This window comes from Helianthus annuus, chromosome 13 (genome assembly GCF_002127325.2).
Source record: "Helianthus annuus cultivar XRQ/B chromosome 13, HanXRQr2.0-SUNRISE, whole genome shotgun sequence".
NCBI classification, from domain to species: Eukaryota; Viridiplantae; Streptophyta; class Magnoliopsida; order Asterales; family Asteraceae; genus Helianthus; species Helianthus annuus.
This window is the reverse complement of record NC_035445.2, coordinates 29,468,308-29,487,002: the sequence shown is the minus strand read 5'-3', so window position 1 is coordinate 29,487,002 and position 18,695 is coordinate 29,468,308. Positions and strand designations below refer to the sequence as shown.

Genomic DNA, 18,695 nt, shown 5'->3' with positions numbered 1-18,695 from the left:
TGTGGTTGATAGAAAAGATAAGCATATTGATAAGAAAGTAGGAGGCATGAACTAGAATGCGAAATGTCTCATAACGGGTCGTTTGGGTAATTAATTTCAAACTGAAATATGATTTGAAAAGCTAAAGGATCCAGGTTCACAACAAGTTTTTGAACCCACAAATCTGGGGGATGGTTCTAAAAATGTAACTTTAAGTTGGGTCAAGTTGGGTGCGAAAATTGTGAAATTTTGGCAAAATTCTGTGCAGGGGTAAAAACCGCTAGTTTTGCAAACTTTCTAGAAAATTGTCCCTCAGGCGCCACGTGAGGGAGACACTCGTACCATGCGCGATGCACAGGAGCTGGGTGGCCCATCGCAATGCCCGAGGGAGCTGGGTGGCCCTCAATGAAAAGTCAACTTTGGTTTTGACAATTAACGGTTTGTCTGATGACATGAGACTTGAAATCGGTCGGTTAGCCCCTTTTGATTTTTATTTTTTTCATTTTGACATATACATTCTCATGGTACTCTCCAAAGTGGAACACATAAAAACGTGAAATATAGGATGAGGCCCGTCATTAATTCCCGGTATGCACATTCCTCATTATTATTCAATAGTGATAACTAAAATGGTGTAAATTGTAAAGTCATGATCCATACCAAAAGTATGCCGCTAAGGCTGGTGGGTGTGGGGTGCGCTCCCGGCCCGTCGAGGCCCGACACCACCGCTGCCCTTCGGTCCGTCACGTCACTTCCATCACCCAACCAGTGGCGGACCCAGGAATTTTTCCATGGGGGTGCGGAACATTTTTAAAAAATTTAGGCCCCTAGGTATATAAGTAAAAAAACGGTTTGTATCGAGTCGGGTCGGGTCATGTAAAACAAACGAACATCAAACTAAATTTATATAATCATCAAAAACATGTCAAACCTTGTTACAAACATAATTAAAACGTCGACGCCCTACGGGTTTTCATTTTTTGAAATCTATCCAAAACATTATCTAAAGCTAATTTCTTAAGCAATTATTTCTCTATATAACATAAGTTCATCGCTCCATAATATAATGTTTCAATTTTAATTTTAATTTTCAACTGTTCAAGCCCTATAAATCATAATGTAAGTTGTAATCACCCTAAAAATATATAAACAACATAATCACCCTAAAAATCATCTAAACAACCATAAACAACGTCAAAACACACAAAATTTCAAACCTATTTAACAACTTTATTACCCTTTTTTCTCCTATAATATCAACCAAAATCATCAAAATAACAAAGAAACTTATCAGTGTTCGGATTCCGGTTAGATTTAGCGTCAAACGACGGTGGTATGGTGGTTGATTACGGTGGTCGCTGGCGGCTAGACTTTTGTCGCTGGTTGATGTTGTTCGTTGGCAGTGCAGGGACGCAAGAGAGAGAGAGAGCGGGAGAGAATTTCTAAAGGTTTTGGGCTTTAATTATTTTATTATAGTTTGAAATATTGTTGGGTTTAGTTAATGGGCTAAGACTTAGTGGGCTAGCTAGTTAGGAAAATTATAAGGGGTAAAGGTATGGGTATTTGGGTTTAGTTAGTTAGGTATTAAAAGTTATATAATTTAGGTAGTAATTTTTTTTTTTAAAATAAGAGTTTACTAATAAAAATTATAAATTGATAACACTTTTTACCTAAGGGGTGCGGACAAAAAATTTCAAGGGTGCGGTCGAAAAATTCCAAGGGGTGCGGACAAAAAATTCCAAGGGGTGCGGACGAGATTTTCAACGGAACTTAGCACTAAATTTTTTTTTCCCCGGGGGTGCGCCCGCCCACCTTGGACTATACTTGTGTCCGCCCCTGCACCCAACCCAGCCATGTGACGAACCTAATTTCAAAACAACATTAACTAGATCTCCATTACTCCTATTCATCATCTCCCTCACCGACATCTTTCTCCTCTTCTCTCCAACCCCCCCCCCCCAATCTCAAAAATAATCAACCCATTCCAAACCTTAACCCTAATTCACTATTCATTCGTCAGTTCACTCGAACAGTTCCTGAAAAAACAGTAGATCTTCTGGATTTCATAACCTTCATGATGATACTATTGCTGATTCGGCGGTTGAAGATCGGGAGAAAGTGAGGAGGGGGGGGGGCTCATCACCCACACCCCAGGCCCATCACTTGGGTGAGGTGATGATCCCCCCCATGACGTGGCCGCTTACGTGGCAGTCCATCACCAAGTGATAAACCACCTCCACGGCTCCACACCCACCACCTAATGGCATTGCTCGGTAGTTACATCATAAATGCCATGAGTGTCACATCACTAAATACTAACTGAGAAAAGTTAGATCGTCTTACTTATCATTTGCTTATTCACACTCAAAACAAATATATATTCTCATGTCATAGCCTGATCACGGAAAGTGCCTCTTTTCACTAGCAAGACTAATGGTGTTTTTTTGCAAATCACATGTTGTTTAGTTCAAGTGCTTCCCCAATATCCGTGGATCAACAATCTAAAACCCTATGTCGGGTTTTGCTTTAACACAAACTAACAATTTTAAAAAAAAAAAAAAAATCAGTTCAAACTGCCAAAACAAACCGAAGAAAACACACCATATCAGATAACAGAACTTGCAACTCAGAAATTTTTATACTTTAAACAATGGCATAAGCAAGATTTGCTGACAAGATACATATTTACATCCATAAACAAACCAAGAAAACCCTTCTTTACTCCCTCATAATTTCAAACTCATGCATAAAACACATGAACTCCACACGGGAGACTTTAAAAATGAAATGAATACACCCCCAACAAAATATTACAAGAATAGAAGAATGCCCATAAGCAATAACAATAATAGTCTCGATACCATATTATCTTCCCTAATTATTAGTTTAGATTCACTGATCCGTCTTTGAATAACTTCAAGCTAAGATTATTGTAACGCTCTCGTGAGTATTGTCGAGATGCTTTCCTCCAATCGGTTCCTGCCTTCATCATTGCTGTGAATTCCTCAAAACTTATTCTACCATCCTATAAAAAAAATCAGAAGAATATTTAGTTTATTTTGGGTCGTTCGCAGAATTAGGAGATTAAAGGGTTGTCTGGATGTGCGCTTTGAAACGCATTTTGTAATATTCAATAATCAAAATTAGATAATCAACTCTAATAAATCATAGGGGTAGGTACAAAGAGGTTATAAACAAGGTTTAAAAAATGGAAACGAGTTTTGAGAGTAAGCCCAAGGAGGAATCACAAAATAAATATAAATATTATATATCTTATAAAAATAGTAATACTAACTAAATTCATCATCAAATTCATCAAAATAATCAAAAACACACAAAAAAAGACATAAATTGCTTGAAATTGACACAAAATCTCAAAAACAAATATCAAAAACCCCTGAGGCGCAGCCTTTTTAGCGCCTCACCCCCTCAGAATCGTTTTTTGGCCGTTTCGCCTTGAGGCGCACGCCTCAACCTTTTTTTAAAACCATGGTTATAACTAAGTAAATTTGTTATATCTTAAGTAAACTTTAAGGGGGTGGCGTAGTGGTAAGCGTCTGATTCCCTCTAGTAGAGGTCTCATGTTCAAATACAGCTTCCACTGGTTTCCGCCTTTAACCCCCTTGAAGGTTAACTGCCCAACTCAAGTTGCGTACGTTTTACCTAGTCCCCAATTGGTTAGCAGGGTATTGATGGGGGCCGTTCGTTTTCCGGTGACGGTTCTCACAATTATAGAAAAAATATAAAACTGCTGACAATTTTTTTTGTGATAACTATGAGAAACCCGTTACTAGAAAACTGATGGGCCCCACCATTCCACCAATACCCTGTTAACCAATGAGATTAGACAGATCACAACTTGTGTTGGGCAGCCTTCAAGAGTTTATGGTAGGAAACCAATATAAGCAAGATTCGAAGTTGAGACCTCTGCTAGAGGGGAATCAGGTGCTTACCACTACACCACCCCGTTACAGACTTTTGCATGATTAAATCCTTTTAATATATTCAAAAATCATGAAAATGTCATTTCTTTTTGCATGATCAAGTCTTCAAATTCATCGTAAAGAATCTTATCATTAAGTTTCAAAAGTCTAGGAATTTAATCATAATCTTAAGAATCACTGTCTCCAAACATTAGAAAAACTGAATTTCGTGATGGATTATTTGAAAAATAAATGAAAAAACAAACCTTATCTGTGTCGACATCATGAATAATTACCGAAATAACTTCCTCATTGTTGGGTTCAAGTTCATCGGATAAAGCTTCTCTTAGTTCTTCAATCTCAATATATCCACTTTTATTTCGATCAAAAAACGCAAAAGCATATTTCAGATGATCATCGCTGTCCATTTTTCTCAAGTGAACTGATATCGCAACATATTCTCCATAGTTCAAGTACCCGTCTTTGTCAACATCTCCCTGTATAAATACTTAATATATTTAATGCTTTAATTAAATTCTTGTAATTAGAAATGTTCATTTCTGTATGTTTGGAGCAGCAGGTTGAAACGCATTTAGTCCCTATGGTTTGCACTTTGTAACGCATTTAGTCCCCAACTTTTGCCAAAAGTACATGGATGGTCCCTGTGGTTTGCACTTTGTAACGCATTTAGTCTCTAACTTGGACCTTCTAAAACCTTTAAGCTTGTTGGTTGGGGACTAAATGCATTAGAAAGTGCAAACCACAGGACCATCTTTGTACTTTTAGAAAGCTAGGGACCAAATCCAGCTTTTTGGAAAACACAGGGACTATCCGTGTACTTTACTCAAAACTTTATCTAAAAACAGAATGGGTCAAGATAACGGCCAATGTGTATTTATAGTACACAACCTCCTAAATCGCTTTATTCAAAAACTTAGATTTAGATTATAATTGTATCCAAAAGATATTTTCTGTAATTAGATATAATGCTCAACTATTCATTAAAAAAAAATTACACTTTTGACCCGGCCCATACTCAAAACTATTCAAAAGAAAACAAGCTAAAAAAGATGGGTCGAACTCAAAGCCGACCAACACGTATTTGAACACATACACACCCTCCTTATTGAACCAGGCCCGGGGTGCCTGTTTAAGGCCATAAATAGCTTTGTTGAGCAAGCAAACATGATCCGGTTTGTTCGGGTCAGTGAAGCCTGGAGGCTGTCGCATGTAGACTGTTTCTTCCAGGTTTCCGTGTAGGAAGGCCGTTTGAATATCCAACTGCCGTAGGGGCCACCGATTTGTCACGGCCAGAGACAAAATTGTCCGAATAGTAACTGGCTTTATAACGGGGCTGAAAGTTTCATGATAATCAACACCGTGTTGTTGATGAAAGCCCTTTGCAACCAAGCGTGCCTTGTACCTGCTAACTTTCCCAGTTTCATCAGTTTTTAACCTGTAAACCCACTTACAATCAACCACATTAGTGTTTGGGACAGGTGGTACAAGGGTCCACGTACCATTCTTATAGAGCGCGTTCAATTCTTCGGACATAGCATCGCGCCATTCCGAGTACTTGTTGGCAATAGTAAAGGTAGGAGGTTCGAATGGGAGAGAGGAAGCGGTGGCGGTGTATGCAGCCGGATTGTATCGATCCGGTCGTTTTGGGTGCGGCCGAAGGTTTGCAGGCCGTGAGCGTGCGGCTGCAGAGGCAGGGTGGCTGCCGGGGGCAGCCGAGGGAAGAGGGGTTTCGGTGGTGGATGGTTCGGGGCTGGTGGTAGGTGGCTGGGCCGAGGGAGTAGGTTCAGGGCTGGTGGTAGGTGGCTGGGCCGAGGGAGTAGGTTCAGGGCTGGTGGAATTGGACTGGGCCGAGGGTGTAGGTTCGGGTGTAGGGCTGTTCGGTGGAGGGTGTGGTGGTAGGAAAAATAGAGATGTAAGGAGAAGAGGGTGGTGGTGAGGGTGGCTTGGGAGATGGAGCGTATGGAAAGACTTGTTCGTTGAAACGAACATGGCGAGCAATATAGATACGCTCGGTATGTGGATCGAAACACCTATAGCCATGATGAGAAGGGCTATAGCCGAGAAACACGCAAGGCGTGGAGCGAAACTCAATTTTGTGGTGATTGTAGGGGCGAAGGTAAGGAAAACATTGAGAACCAAATACCCGTAGGAAGGAGTAATCTGGTTTGCGGCCGTAAATGTGCTCAAATGGAGATTTGTTTGAAGACACACGAGAGGGAAGGCGGTTAATTAGATAGACCGCGGTCTCAAAGGCAAAGTGCCAAAAACGTTGAGGGAGGTGAGATTGGGCCATGAGTGAAAGGCCTGTTTCGACAACATGGCGATGTCTGCGTTCTACAAAGCCGTTCTGTTCACTTGTGTGAGGACAAGAACGACGGTGAAGGATCCCAAGGTTGCGGCAGAGAGTTGCAAGTGGACGAAACTCACCACCCCAGTCCGATTGGATGGACTTTAATTTTGTGTTGAACTGGCGTTCAACCATGATGATGAAGTTGGTTAAGATGGCGTAGACATCGGATTTTTGGGATAAAGGGTAAAGCCACATGTAACGAGTATGGTGATCAACGCATAGTAAGAAGTAACGATGACCATCAATGGATGGTGACGGGGTAGGGCCCCAAACATCACAATATATAAGATCCAAAATATTGTTACTACGAAAATTGGAATCAGACAAATGCAATTTGGATGACTTTCTCATTTGACAAAAAGGACACAAATGTTTGAACAATTTATTAGAAACCGGTAAAGAACAATAAGAAACAATGGAATTAAAAACTTGAGCATGTGGATGTCCTAAGCGTTGGTGCCAAACATCCGATGAAGCTTTGCGGTGAAAGCAACCTTGGGTAGAGTCTTTAGTTGAGGAAGGCGGATAGAGTATAAGCCGTGCTCACTGGGGCCCGAAAGGAGGATAGTGCGGGTAGACTCGTCCTTCACAAGAAAATAAGATGAATGAAATTCAAAAAAGACATCATTGTCAAAGCAAAACTTTTGAACAGATAAAAGATTTTGTTTAAGTTTTGGAACATGAAGAATGTCAGAAAGATTAAAAATTTTATTAGACGAGTGGATTTTTGAAGACCCGATACGAAAAATAGGAATAGAGGAACCATTGCCAACAAGTAAGGAGTCATTACCAAAATATGCCTCAGAATTGTCCAGGTTGATAAGTCTGGTGTTGCGTGATGAGTGGCGCCAGTGTCCGTTTTCCAAGTACTGCCGGAAGAAGAAGCACCATCCGTAAAAGCAGTGAAGTTGGCCTGAGGAGCAGACCTTGACTGACCCGAGTTTTGATTCGGACACTGGGATGGTAGATGGGCAATTCCACACCGATTGCAATGACCATAGACGGTGTTTTGAGTTGAAGCCCATGAGAACTGTCTTGTGCCACCATTGTCTCTGGAACGCGGATTGAATGAACCCCGAGAATTACCTCTGCCCCTGTTGTTTCGGCCAGTTCGGTTTTGGTTGTTGTTGGATCGAGATCCAAAGTAGGCCTGAGGTTGTGATGGATTGGGCTGCAACTGATAACCCAGCTGAGAAGCAGCCAATTGAAGATTTTGGATTTGTTGTTGCAATTGGTCTAGGTTTGGTGAGCTCGGGACAGCCGAAGGCTGAGAGGGTGGTTGAGCCGCGGCCAGAAAAGCCGATGGGTTGGGGCTGAATGTTTTGGTGACAGCATAATCATGATCGGACAGCAAAGAGTAGATCTCGTTGAACTGGATGGGAGGTTTTCTTCCCAGCACGCTGCCCTTTAAGCCGGTGTATTCTTCACGAAGCCCTGCAAGAGTGTGCATAACGAGGTCACTGTCCAATACCGGTTTTCCAATGTTAGCGAGTGCAGTAGCATATGCTTGGGCCCTGCATAAATAGTCAATTGGTTTTTCATCACCCTTCATGGTGATGCGAAGAAGTTGATTTTTGAGGTAAAACTCATGGGAGGCTGTGCTGGGCGCATAGGCCCGTTCCAGAGATTGCCAGACATCCCGGGATGTTTTCCCTTGGATGTGTTGGTACGATTCTTCAGAGACGGTTGAGATCAACAAGGTTCGAATGTGGGCATCATTCGAGATCCAAGGAGCATAGCTTGGATTGTCAGTCGTAGCTTCACCAGTTTGTACCTTCTGTTCTGGGCAGGGGACGGTTCCGTCGATATAACCAAATAGGTTATGAGATGTGAGAAACGATTCAAGCATCTGCCGCCAATAACCATAATTCGTGGGTTTGAGGGTGAAGGGAAACTTGTGGGAGTTATGGGTCGTCTTCTCCGGGTTGGAAAAACAGAGTATAGCCGCCATTGAGAGCAGGGGAGTAGGCCGGAAGTTGTGTCGGCTGAGATTTTAGAATCGACAGAGGAGTACCGATTAGGGTTAGGAAAATTTTTAGGAGGTAAATCTGGCTCTTGATACCATAATAACAGGAAAAGGTATCGGTATTTTTATTGAATACTCAACAATGAGATTACAATCAATATATAGACTAATATCCGATAACTATGGAAAGAGATAAATATAGAAACTAAATCATAATCAAACTATAATACTAGAATAACCGATTTCATGGGTCCAAAACGGATCCTTCGCTGTTCATCCTTAACTCGTCGGGCCTACTTGTCTATCTTCTAGTCTATGTTGATGATATTATCATCACGGGGAATCACTCAGGTGCCGTCTCCAACATCATTGAGCGTCTTGACTCACTTTTTGCTCTAAAGGACTTGGGTCAGTTACATTATTTTCTTGGAGTGGAGGTTATTCATAAGAACTCAGATCTTGTTCTTTCACAACGAAAGTACATTAATGATGTTATGCACCGTGCCGGCTTGACAGACTGCAAGCCTATCTCCACTCCGATGAGCACTTCCCATGTGCTTCTTCCCGATGATAGCCCTCCACTTGATGACCCCTCTCGTTACAGGCAAATTGTTGGAGCTCTTCAATATGCCACACTTTCCCGGCCTGACATTGCCTTTGCTGTAAACCGGGTTTGTCAGTTTATGCATGCTCCTACGGAAAATCATTGGTCTGCTGTCAAACGTATATTACGCTACTTGAATGGCACAATCAACATGGGTCTTTGGATCCGTCACAACACGGGGTATCGATTACAGGCTTTCTCTGATTCTCATTGGCAGGCTAACCTACGAGCATTTTCAGACTCTGATTGGGCAGGATGTCCTATTGACCGTCGATCAACGGGGGGATTTGTCATTTATCTGGGTTCTAACCTTGTTTCCTGGTCGGCTAAAAAGCAGAAAACAGTTTCTCGCTCTTCAACTGAGTCAGAATACAAAGCAATCGCTGATACTGTTGCAGAACTGATTTGGCTAAAATCACTCCTTCGTGAACTTGGTTTGGACAGTGGAGCTCCTAGTCTTTGGTGCGACAATATTGGTGCCACCTACCTCACCGCTAATCCAGTATTTCATGCCCGCACCAAACACGTGGAAGTCGATTACAACTTTGTTCGTGAACAGGTCTCACCGGGCAATCTCACCGTGAAGTTTATATCAACGAAGGAACAAATTGCTGATATTTTTACAAAACCGCTGCCCGCGCAAAAATTCGATTTCTTACGAACCAAGTTACAAATTGCTGACCGCCCTGAACTTGCGGGGGAATATTGAACCGAGAGTTTTCTAGAATAATCGGTTATTCTAGTATTATAGTTTGATTATGATTTAGTTTCTATATTTATCTCTTTCCATAGTTATCGGATATTAGTCTATATATTGATTGTAATCTCATTGTTGAGTATTCAATAAAAATACCGATAACTTTTCCTGTTATTACTCCTAATCATTTTCTTTAAAACTTTACCTTGATGCATTAATAATATAGTGTAATCCTATAATGCTCAATTATTTATAAATTTATATTGAAAATGCGGACATGTACCTTTTTATCGGGCCTACACTGTAAACTACTAAAAATAGCTAAAGAAAGTATATGGGTCAAAAGCCAATCAAAGTGTATTTTTAATACATAAAAGACCTCCTAAATCACCTTATTTAAAAATCCAGATTAATATTCAATTAAATATTATAGTTTCCGTTATCAAGTATATTTATAAAAAAAAATAATAAAACACCAATATTACCCTTTTGACCCGACCCATTACTTACAGCATCCATAAGTATTTGAAGATCTGCATCAGGGATTTGTTGACCAAGCTTTTGTAAACCGGCTTTTAACTCGACAATATTAATCTTCCCTTGTTTGTTAGTATCCATTAAATCAAATCCTTGTTTTATTCCTGCCACTTCTTCAGCAGATAAATGCTCAGCAATCACCTGTAATTTTTATTGCCATAAAGATTTTAGTATATCACCAACACAAAAAAATAAATAAATAATAGTAATAATAATAATAAAGAAAACCGGAATAAAATGAATTTTTGAAGTACCCTTAAAGCTCTTTTCTTCAGCTTGTTCATTACGGAGAATTGCTTGAGTCTTGCTTTAACGGTTTCCCCTAAAGAAACATTTGGAGCCTTTTTGGCGTTTTGTATCCATGGATGATCTATAATAAGAAAAAACATAAAATATTTCAAAACAAATCAAGAAGCGTAACATACGACCATCGGATATTACACGTGCCATTATACTCATTTACTTACGAATCGGGCTACTTTTTTCTTTATCCGTTAAATATTAACCTAAAAGGAAACGCGAAGAAAGTCTCCTAAAGTGTGTTTTTGATGCATGAAACCTTCTAAATCAATTTATTAAAGAATCATATTATTATTGAAACAATAATAATTTGGGGGGGGGGGGGATATTCCACGGTCCTCCCAACCGCCAAGGTGATCCCACCTCGCAGACCGCCACCCAGCAAGCCTGAGCCTGGGGGTAAATCCGCTACCGTAGGGGCATTGGGAACGAGCAAGACTCGAAACAATAATAATTTAGCAATCATGGTCGACAACTCGACACTCGACACCGGACACACCACTATTATATAAAGTGTTCCTATTAAAATGAGTTTCGAGTTAGCCCAACCCTTCTTGTTTCGGTCTGTACCCAACCCGTTTGGACTTGACCCATTTTGATCTATGCTAATAACTTCTTGAGCATAAACCTCCTGAATCAACTTATTAAAAAATATATATGCATATTATTAAAATACCATTATTAAATCAACCCATTTCGACTTTCGACCTGTTACTCAAACGGCCCACTATGACCTGTTGCACGAAAAAAGAAAGGATTTTGAGATTACCAAGAACTTCTTGTGCAGTAAGACGTAACTTTGGGTCAGGATTGAGCATCTTCTTAACAAGATCCTTTGCACTTTCAGATACTATGGGCCAAGGATCCCGTTTGAAATCTACAACAGATCGAATAATTGCTTGTGCAACTCCTTGCTCAGTTTCTGCAAATAATTACTACTTCCTATATAAAGTCGAATAAAGTTTAATAAAAGTATTATTATATTGTAGATTTTTGTAATTATATTTAACATATGAAATATTTGAAAAATTCAAGAAAAAGGGACAAAAAATGTGTCAACCCAACTTGACCCGTTTTGATCTGTGTTTATAGTTACTCATCGGACCCAAATCGTTTTAACCTGTTACCCAATCATTTACGTGGAAATAGGGTCAAATGAGTAGGCTTTAAAAAATTGATTAAAATGAATGACGAAAGTGCCCTGAAGTGCATTTAAATGCTTATAACCTCTTCTCCACTTTATTAAAAATAATGAATTATGCAAATAATTATTTTTATATACAACAAAGTTCATGCTTGTGAACAGTGAGGTGATGCTAAAATGCACCATCTCCCTTTGCTAAAATGAGCAGGCATATCTACGCTCAAATGGGCCTCTTTTTGTGGTTTTCGTCTTTTTATGTGTTTTTTTACTCTCAATTGCACCCGTATACTTTAAATAACTTGCGTTTGTTAATTATACCGGTTTTCGTTATTGTACTTTTGGAGTTTTTCGTTTCGGTTGCAATACTGAGTGTTGATACCGTAATGAACTGAACTGATACCGACTGGATTCCCGCCGCAACGCGGCGTGTGAAATTTACTAGTTAAATTTATTAACTATTTACAAAATTTAAGAAAACTGAGAAAAACAGGTCAACCCGGCCCACTTACAGTTACTTGTTTTTGACGTCAACACATTTTGACCCGCCCATGTTTCCGCCAGTTACAATGTAAAAAATCAAAGACCAACCTGCCCAAAATGGCGGGACACCACAAAGCAATATGTATAAGATTACGCCAGCACTCCAAACATCAACTTCGGGACCATAATTTCTTCTTAGGACCTCGGGAGCCATGTAGTATGGGCTACCTACAATCTCGTTGAATCTTTCTCCTGCATAAATTAAAAAGAAAAAAAAAACATTTGTTTAGTGTAAGCGTCTAGTGAATAAAGAAAGTTGATATGAATACCGAATACGTCATTTGTTATGATCTGATCTTTACCTGGTTTGAAGAAAACGGATAACCCAAAATCAATAGCCTTTAAGGCTGCCGTTTCTTTCTTGTTTTCAAATAAAAAGTTTTCGGGTTTGAGATCACGGTGCATAACACCGTGTTTGTGGCACATCTGAAATAAAATTACATAAAAAAAATTAACGAAACACATTGACATAAATAAAAAGACAAGAAAATGATAAAGAAACACTAAGATCTTTCCATTCTCACTGGAAAACAAAGAAATGGTTGTTACCATGATTAACAATAACAACAGAACGCCCACAAAGCGGTAGCATAAATTATTGGTCTTGTAAAACAATTAAGTAAATTTATTGTAATTCAGACTAGACATATAGTTAAAGAAAAAACAAGATCTTGTTTTACTCTATGTTGTCAAAGACGCAAGGCGCAGGCGAGGCGCATCGGCCTCGCCCGGAGCCTAGGCGCAAGGCGCAAAAAAAGCGTGGGCTTTTTTAAGAAAAGCGCACATAGAGAAAAAAAATATAAAAAATATGTTATGCTTTGAATATAAAACTAAAAAACTATTATATATGCCATTTAAGATCATGTAGCTAATAGTTAGTAGCAAAAGTTTAGGACTTATATGTTGTAAGTTTTGGGGGGTGCAAAAATGAGTTTCTGAGCTGGAATTTGGTTGAACTCGTGCGTGCCCACACGAATGCAGCTCCGAAAACCCGGGCCCGCGTGAGGCTGTTTTTGCACGCACTCGGTTTCATTTTTTTCTTTTTTTCAGTTTTCCTGCTTATCCACTGCGCCTCAGCACCGTTTTTGCGCCTAGGCGCGCGCCTTTTTGCGCCTCAGCAACGTTTCTTTCAAAAAAACCCATTTTTGCGCCTAGGCTACCACCAGGCGCTATAGGTGCGCCTCGCTGCGCCCGGGTGCCTAGGCGCGCGCTTTTTGCGCTTTTGACAACATAGGTTTTACTATCTATAGTTCGTAACATAATCAAGAATACAATGCCCATTGTTGGAAGCAGCCTCTCTATTCCTATGGGGTAGAGGTAAGGCTGTCTACATCTCACCCTCCTCAGACCCTACCTTAGCTTTGCTATTGGTGGGATATACTGAGTATGATGATGATGAATTATGAAAGTTTATCATATGTCAGTCGATAAACTTATAAAGAACGTAATACTATCAATCAATTATCAATGAATTGGAATCTTTCCACATACCGTATAATAGATCACAGACGTAGTAAGTGTTTGTATAACAACTAATCAAATTCATGTCATATTAACAAGAATCATAGCAACCACCATCAAAGTGTTTTTGCAACCTCAACTAAAACAATCAAATGCACTTAACATAATCAAGAACACACTTCCCACAAAGGAATAACATAAATTATAATTTTTGTTATAAAATATTTACATATCTTAGTTATCAAGAAAGCATAATTTGTTAAAAATATAAAAGACCTACAAATTTGTTCAAAAATATTTAAATATCTTAGTTATCAAAAAAGCATAATTCTTTCAACATACTCGTATGCTAGGTTAAAAGTGTAGTAAATCAAATTACTTCGCAAGCTCAACTTAAACAAACAAAGGCTTCTTAACATAATCAAGAACAAACTCTCCACAAAGGGATAATATAAATTTTCAATTTTGTAAAACAGTTGACTGACTCTATCATATTATAGACCTGAAAATTTATAAAAAATAAAAAAAAAATGTTTAAACATCTATCAATTATCAAGAAAGCATAATTTGTTCAACATCCTCTATGCTAGATCACAAATGTAGTAAATCAAATTACTTAGCAACCTCAACTAAAACACATAATTGTCACATTTTATAAAATGTCATCATCATCGTCATCATACTCAGTAAATCCCACCAATAGCAAAGCTAAGGTAGGGTCTGAGGAGGGTAGATGTAGACAGCCTTACCTCTACCCTGTAGGGATAGAGAGGCTGCTTCCAGAAGAGTTAATTCAAGAAACATATAACAAGAACCTTAGCAACCACCATCAAATTATTCAACAACCTAAACTAAAACACAACTTCATCACAATTTCCAAAAAAAAAAAAAACAAAGAAATTCCTCACCTGAATAACCTCAACAATAGTCCGCGTAACACCGGCAGCAGCGCGTTCAGTATAATGACCTCTGGCAACAATCCGATCAAACAACTCTCCACCCTCACACAACTCCATAACCAAATGAACAGCACTATCATCTTCAAAAGTATCTTTCAAAGTCACAATATTAGTATGTTGAGGCAAATGCTTCATAATCTCAACTTCCCTCCTAACATCCTCAATATCAATCCGAGTTCTCAACTTCTTTTTCGATATCGATTTACAAGCAAACACTTCACCGGTTGACTTATCAGTACACAAATAAGTGACCCCAAATTCACCCCTACCCAACTCCTTACCAAGATCATATGTTAGCTCTATTTGGATCCCTGTTGGGTTCTCTAAAACATAAGGTTTGTACCCATTTCCAGATGGGATTGACCCACCATTGTCTAATGCAAATGGGTTCTCTTTTTTCTTCCCCTTTTTGTTTTCAAACTCATCAGTTGTAGAGGGTGTGGCACAACAATTACCCATCAAGATTTCTGATCAAGATACAAAATTTCCAAATGGGTATTAAAGATTTGAACAATTAAGAACAGAATTGAAGTGGGTTTTTCTCGACTCCGCCTAATTACTCAGAATCGATAAAAGACAATCAAGTCGGCTAGAATCGGATTTAGTTGGTCAATTCCATTTTAAAAAAAAAAATAAAACATAATTTATATGTCTATGTATCATTTGTATTTTTATTGATATTCAAATATTTTATTATAAATATTAGTAAATTATGACATTTTTACGTAGATATAATTTTTTTTTTCTAAACTCTATCAAAGGGTACAGCACAGCAATTACCCATCTAGATTTCTGATCAAGATACAATTTTTATGAAATGGGTATTGAAGATTTGACAAATTAAGAAGAGAAATGAAGTGGGTTTAAAAGGGTTTACCTTGAATCAATCAGAGTATTGAAATCTTGTGAGTCTTGGTTGATCAGCAAGATTTTTGACGAACTTGTGAGTGGAAAAGTGAAGGTTTTGGGGGGATTAAAGAGTGAAGAACAGAAAGGGGACAATAAAAGAGGATGAAATGAGGAATTTGTTAAGGTATGAACAAGTGAACAACTCAGATCAGCTATAATTGAGTCAATGGCTTAATGCTGTTTCGTGGACTGTTCTCGCACCCATGCCATCATTTTCAAATTTTTTTAATATTTTTTTTTATTTTTTATTTGCCACGATGAGTAAATTACACTTATTATTCCATATATAAATAAGCAACAATTTTGTCCATGTGTGAGTTGTACCTTGAGCTTAGTGAGTTTTTCAAAAAAAAAAAACTTTGATTTTTCACTTTTAACCCAAGCATTTTCATATTTTGTATTTTAACCCCTTTTAGTTTTTTACTCTTAACCCAAACTTTTCCATATTTTATAATTTAACACAACACTTTATTATTTACAACTTTGGTCACCCATACTTTTTTATCTTTCGCAAGTTTTACGTTTCGTTCTAAATTTTGCAAGTTAACACGTCGTAGTGCGCATATGAAGTTCAACGTTTTTTGCTCTATTTTTTCATATTTGACAGACCCGTCGCAACGTGTCCATTTTTTCCTTTTTGACAAGTTCGCCGCAACAGGCGGGTCCTAGATCGACTAAGTTATTATTTTCTACGTTTTCTGTTTCTGGTTAATTTCTTCGCATTAACACACTGTAACGTGTGTGCGTGGTTCAACGATTTTAAATCTACTTTTCGTTAGTGTAATTTTTCCCATTTTATCTATTTTATTTTTACGATGTTGAGAGTCGATGCCGTTGTGGCATTGGTGCTACTTGGCACTGTTTAATTTTGTGCATATGTGAGTTGTACCTTGAGCTTAGGGAGTTTTTCAAAAAAAAAAAAACTTTGATTTTTCACTTTTAACCCAAGCATTTTCATATTTTGTATTTTAACCCCTTTTAGTTTTTTACTCTTAACCCAAACTTTTCCATATTTTATAATTTAACACAACACTTTATTATTTACAACTTTGGTCACCCATACTTTTTTATCTTTCGCAAGTTTTACGTTTCGTCTAAATTTTGCAAGTTAACACGTCGTAGTGCGCATATGAAGTTCAACGTTTTTTGCTCTATTTTTTCATATTTGACAGACCCGTCGCAACGTGTCCATTTTTTCCTTTTTGACAAGTTCGCCGCAACAGGCGGGTCCTAGATCGACTAAGTTATTATTTTCTACGTTTTCTGTTTCTGGTTAATTTCTTCGCATTAACACACTGTAACGTGTGTGCGTGGTTCAACGATTTTAAATCTACTTTTCGTTCAGTGTAATTTTTCCCATTTTATCTATTTTATTTTTACGATGTTGAGAGTCGATGCCGTTGTGGCATTGGTGCTACTTGGCACTGTTTACGAACGTTTTTAACCTATTAAATTTTTTAATAATATTTTGTTTCGGTTTACCCCTATACTTCCTTTACTTAAAAACTATTTTTTACATGCATATTTTATGTACGGGTAGGTATAAATATGATTTGTTCTACATTCTGACGTAAACTTTTTTTTATAGACGGGTTAGGTCAAATACAATACGTTTTCGTTTAAAGAAACCATTTTTACGTGCATATTTTTATGTACGTTTTGGTATAAATTCAAGTTGTTCTAGGTTTCGACGTAAACTTTTTTGGGAAATGATTCGGGTCAAATATAATATTTTTCGTGTTTATTTTATGTATGTTTCGTAAAATTTGTTTCGAACCGAGTGGAGTCAAATTATGGTTTCTTTTTCTTTTTTCGAAAGCTCTAATTAATCCCTTTCGATTACATGTGCAAATTTTACTTCATACCCGTTACGTTTCCTATGTATGAGTTGGGTCACATATAATACGTTATGATTGTTAGATATGAATTTGATTTACTTTACGTTTGATCTACTCACAATGTTTATACAGGTTACATTGAGTTCAACTAGATACGTCGAAATGTGTGTTTTCATATGGTTAATGCATCATATAACGTTTGGAACAATTCATTCGATGTTTACGATGTACACGCGCCGCAACGCGGGCGGGTCTTAATCCTAGTTAGTTTAAAAATAACCAAAATTACGTTAAGGCCCTTTTACTTTCAACATATATAGAGTTAAATGCGATTTTAGTCCATGTGGTTTGGGCAATTTTATGAGTTTAGTCCAAAGGTTTCATTTTTCGTCTGTGGGTCTAAAAAAGTTTCACCGTTGTCATTTTAATCCATTGGGTTAACTTCATCCATTTTTTCTGTTAACGAGAAGGGCAATTCGGTCATTTTATATGTAATTTTGTTAACTAAAAGGATAATTCGGCCATATAAAATGACCAAATTGCCCTTCTCGTTAACATAAAAATAGATGAAGTTAACCCAGTGGACTAAAATAGCAACGGTGAGACCTTTTTAGACCTACAGGCGAAAAATGAAACATTTGGACTAAACTAGCAAAATGGCTTAAACCACAAGGACTAAAATGACATTTAACTCACATATATATATCTAGGGGTGGTAATTTCTAAACGGAAATAGTTAGATTTTGGGTTATTATTGTTTCATTAAATGGGTTATGTTTGGGTAGACATATTTAGTTAATCAGGTTGTATTTGGTTGACATGTTTAACTTTTTTTTTTAAACAACTCATGGAAGCCTACATACCAAGTATTGTTTGACACAGTTGAGTTAAGATAGTATTTATCAGAAATTATATCTTAAATTAGGGAACTTTTATCTTTTTCTTAAGGTCGTAGCACTAGAGTTGTCATTGACTCGTTGATGTTTTGACATAGTGTGTGACCTCAATCCATTACCTAATAGACCTATATTTCAGAAAATCTTATTGTTATTGTTGGTCCTCTTTTCTGACCCTATTCGAATGATTCATCTTTCTTCGATCGTAGAGATAGCTATTTGTGAAGTATATAAACATTAAAAGAATAAAAATAAAGACAGTGAGAGTGAGATTTCTTCAATGATTAACTCTTATAAAATAAATGAATCATCCTATGAACATAAGAATTAATCTTTGTTTGGCGGAATCAAACAAATAAGAAAGGGTCGATCTGAGAATAAATTCGAATCTTGAATGTCACCCCATGGGCCAAACCATGAGATAAACTCACATACAAACACATAATTCCTACAAAGGAATTATCTATTTATAGAGATTTCCATGTGCCTACCTCAAATATGATTGGTTCATGGGAAAGGAATTATCTATTTATAGAGATTTCCATGTGCCTACCTCAAATGTGATTGGTTC

The 18,695-nt window shown here is 37.9% G+C and overlaps 1 protein-coding gene across 1 annotated transcript; it reads right to left on the bottom strand.

The window, feature by feature from the left end:
* Positions 1-2,589: 2,589 nt before the first annotated feature.
* Positions 2,590-15,532, bottom strand: LOC110897592 (calcium-dependent protein kinase 8). The gene is made up of 9 exons (XM_022144359.2): positions 15,359-15,532; positions 14,431-14,948; positions 12,364-12,487; positions 12,110-12,253; positions 11,147-11,299; positions 10,332-10,447; positions 10,051-10,218; positions 4,169-4,399; positions 2,590-3,004 (listed from the first exon to the last, which is right to left on the bottom strand). Exons 2-9 carry the CDS (start codon positions 14,938-14,940, stop codon positions 2,861-2,863), a joined length of 1,590 nt encoding a protein of 529 aa, XP_022000051.1. The 5' UTR covers positions 14,941-14,948; positions 15,359-15,532; the 3' UTR covers positions 2,590-2,860.
* Positions 15,533-18,695: the final 3,163 nt, after the last annotated feature.

What these genes read in the sequence shown, in the direction of transcription:
- LOC110897592 (XM_022144359.2), bottom strand. Translation starts at nt 14,940, where the DNA reads ATGGGTAATTGTTGTGCCACACCCTCTACAACTGATGAGTTTGAAAAC. An exon ending in CTATTGTTGAGGTTATTCAG is followed by an intron (nt 12,488 to 14,430) that starts GTGAGGAATTTC and finishes ATTTTATTTCAG; the next exon opens with ATGTGCCACAAACACGGTGT. An exon ending in TACTGCACAAGAAGTTCTTG is followed by an intron (nt 10,448 to 11,146) that starts GTAATCTCAAAA and finishes TTCTTATTATAG; the next exon opens with ATCATCCATGGATACAAAAC.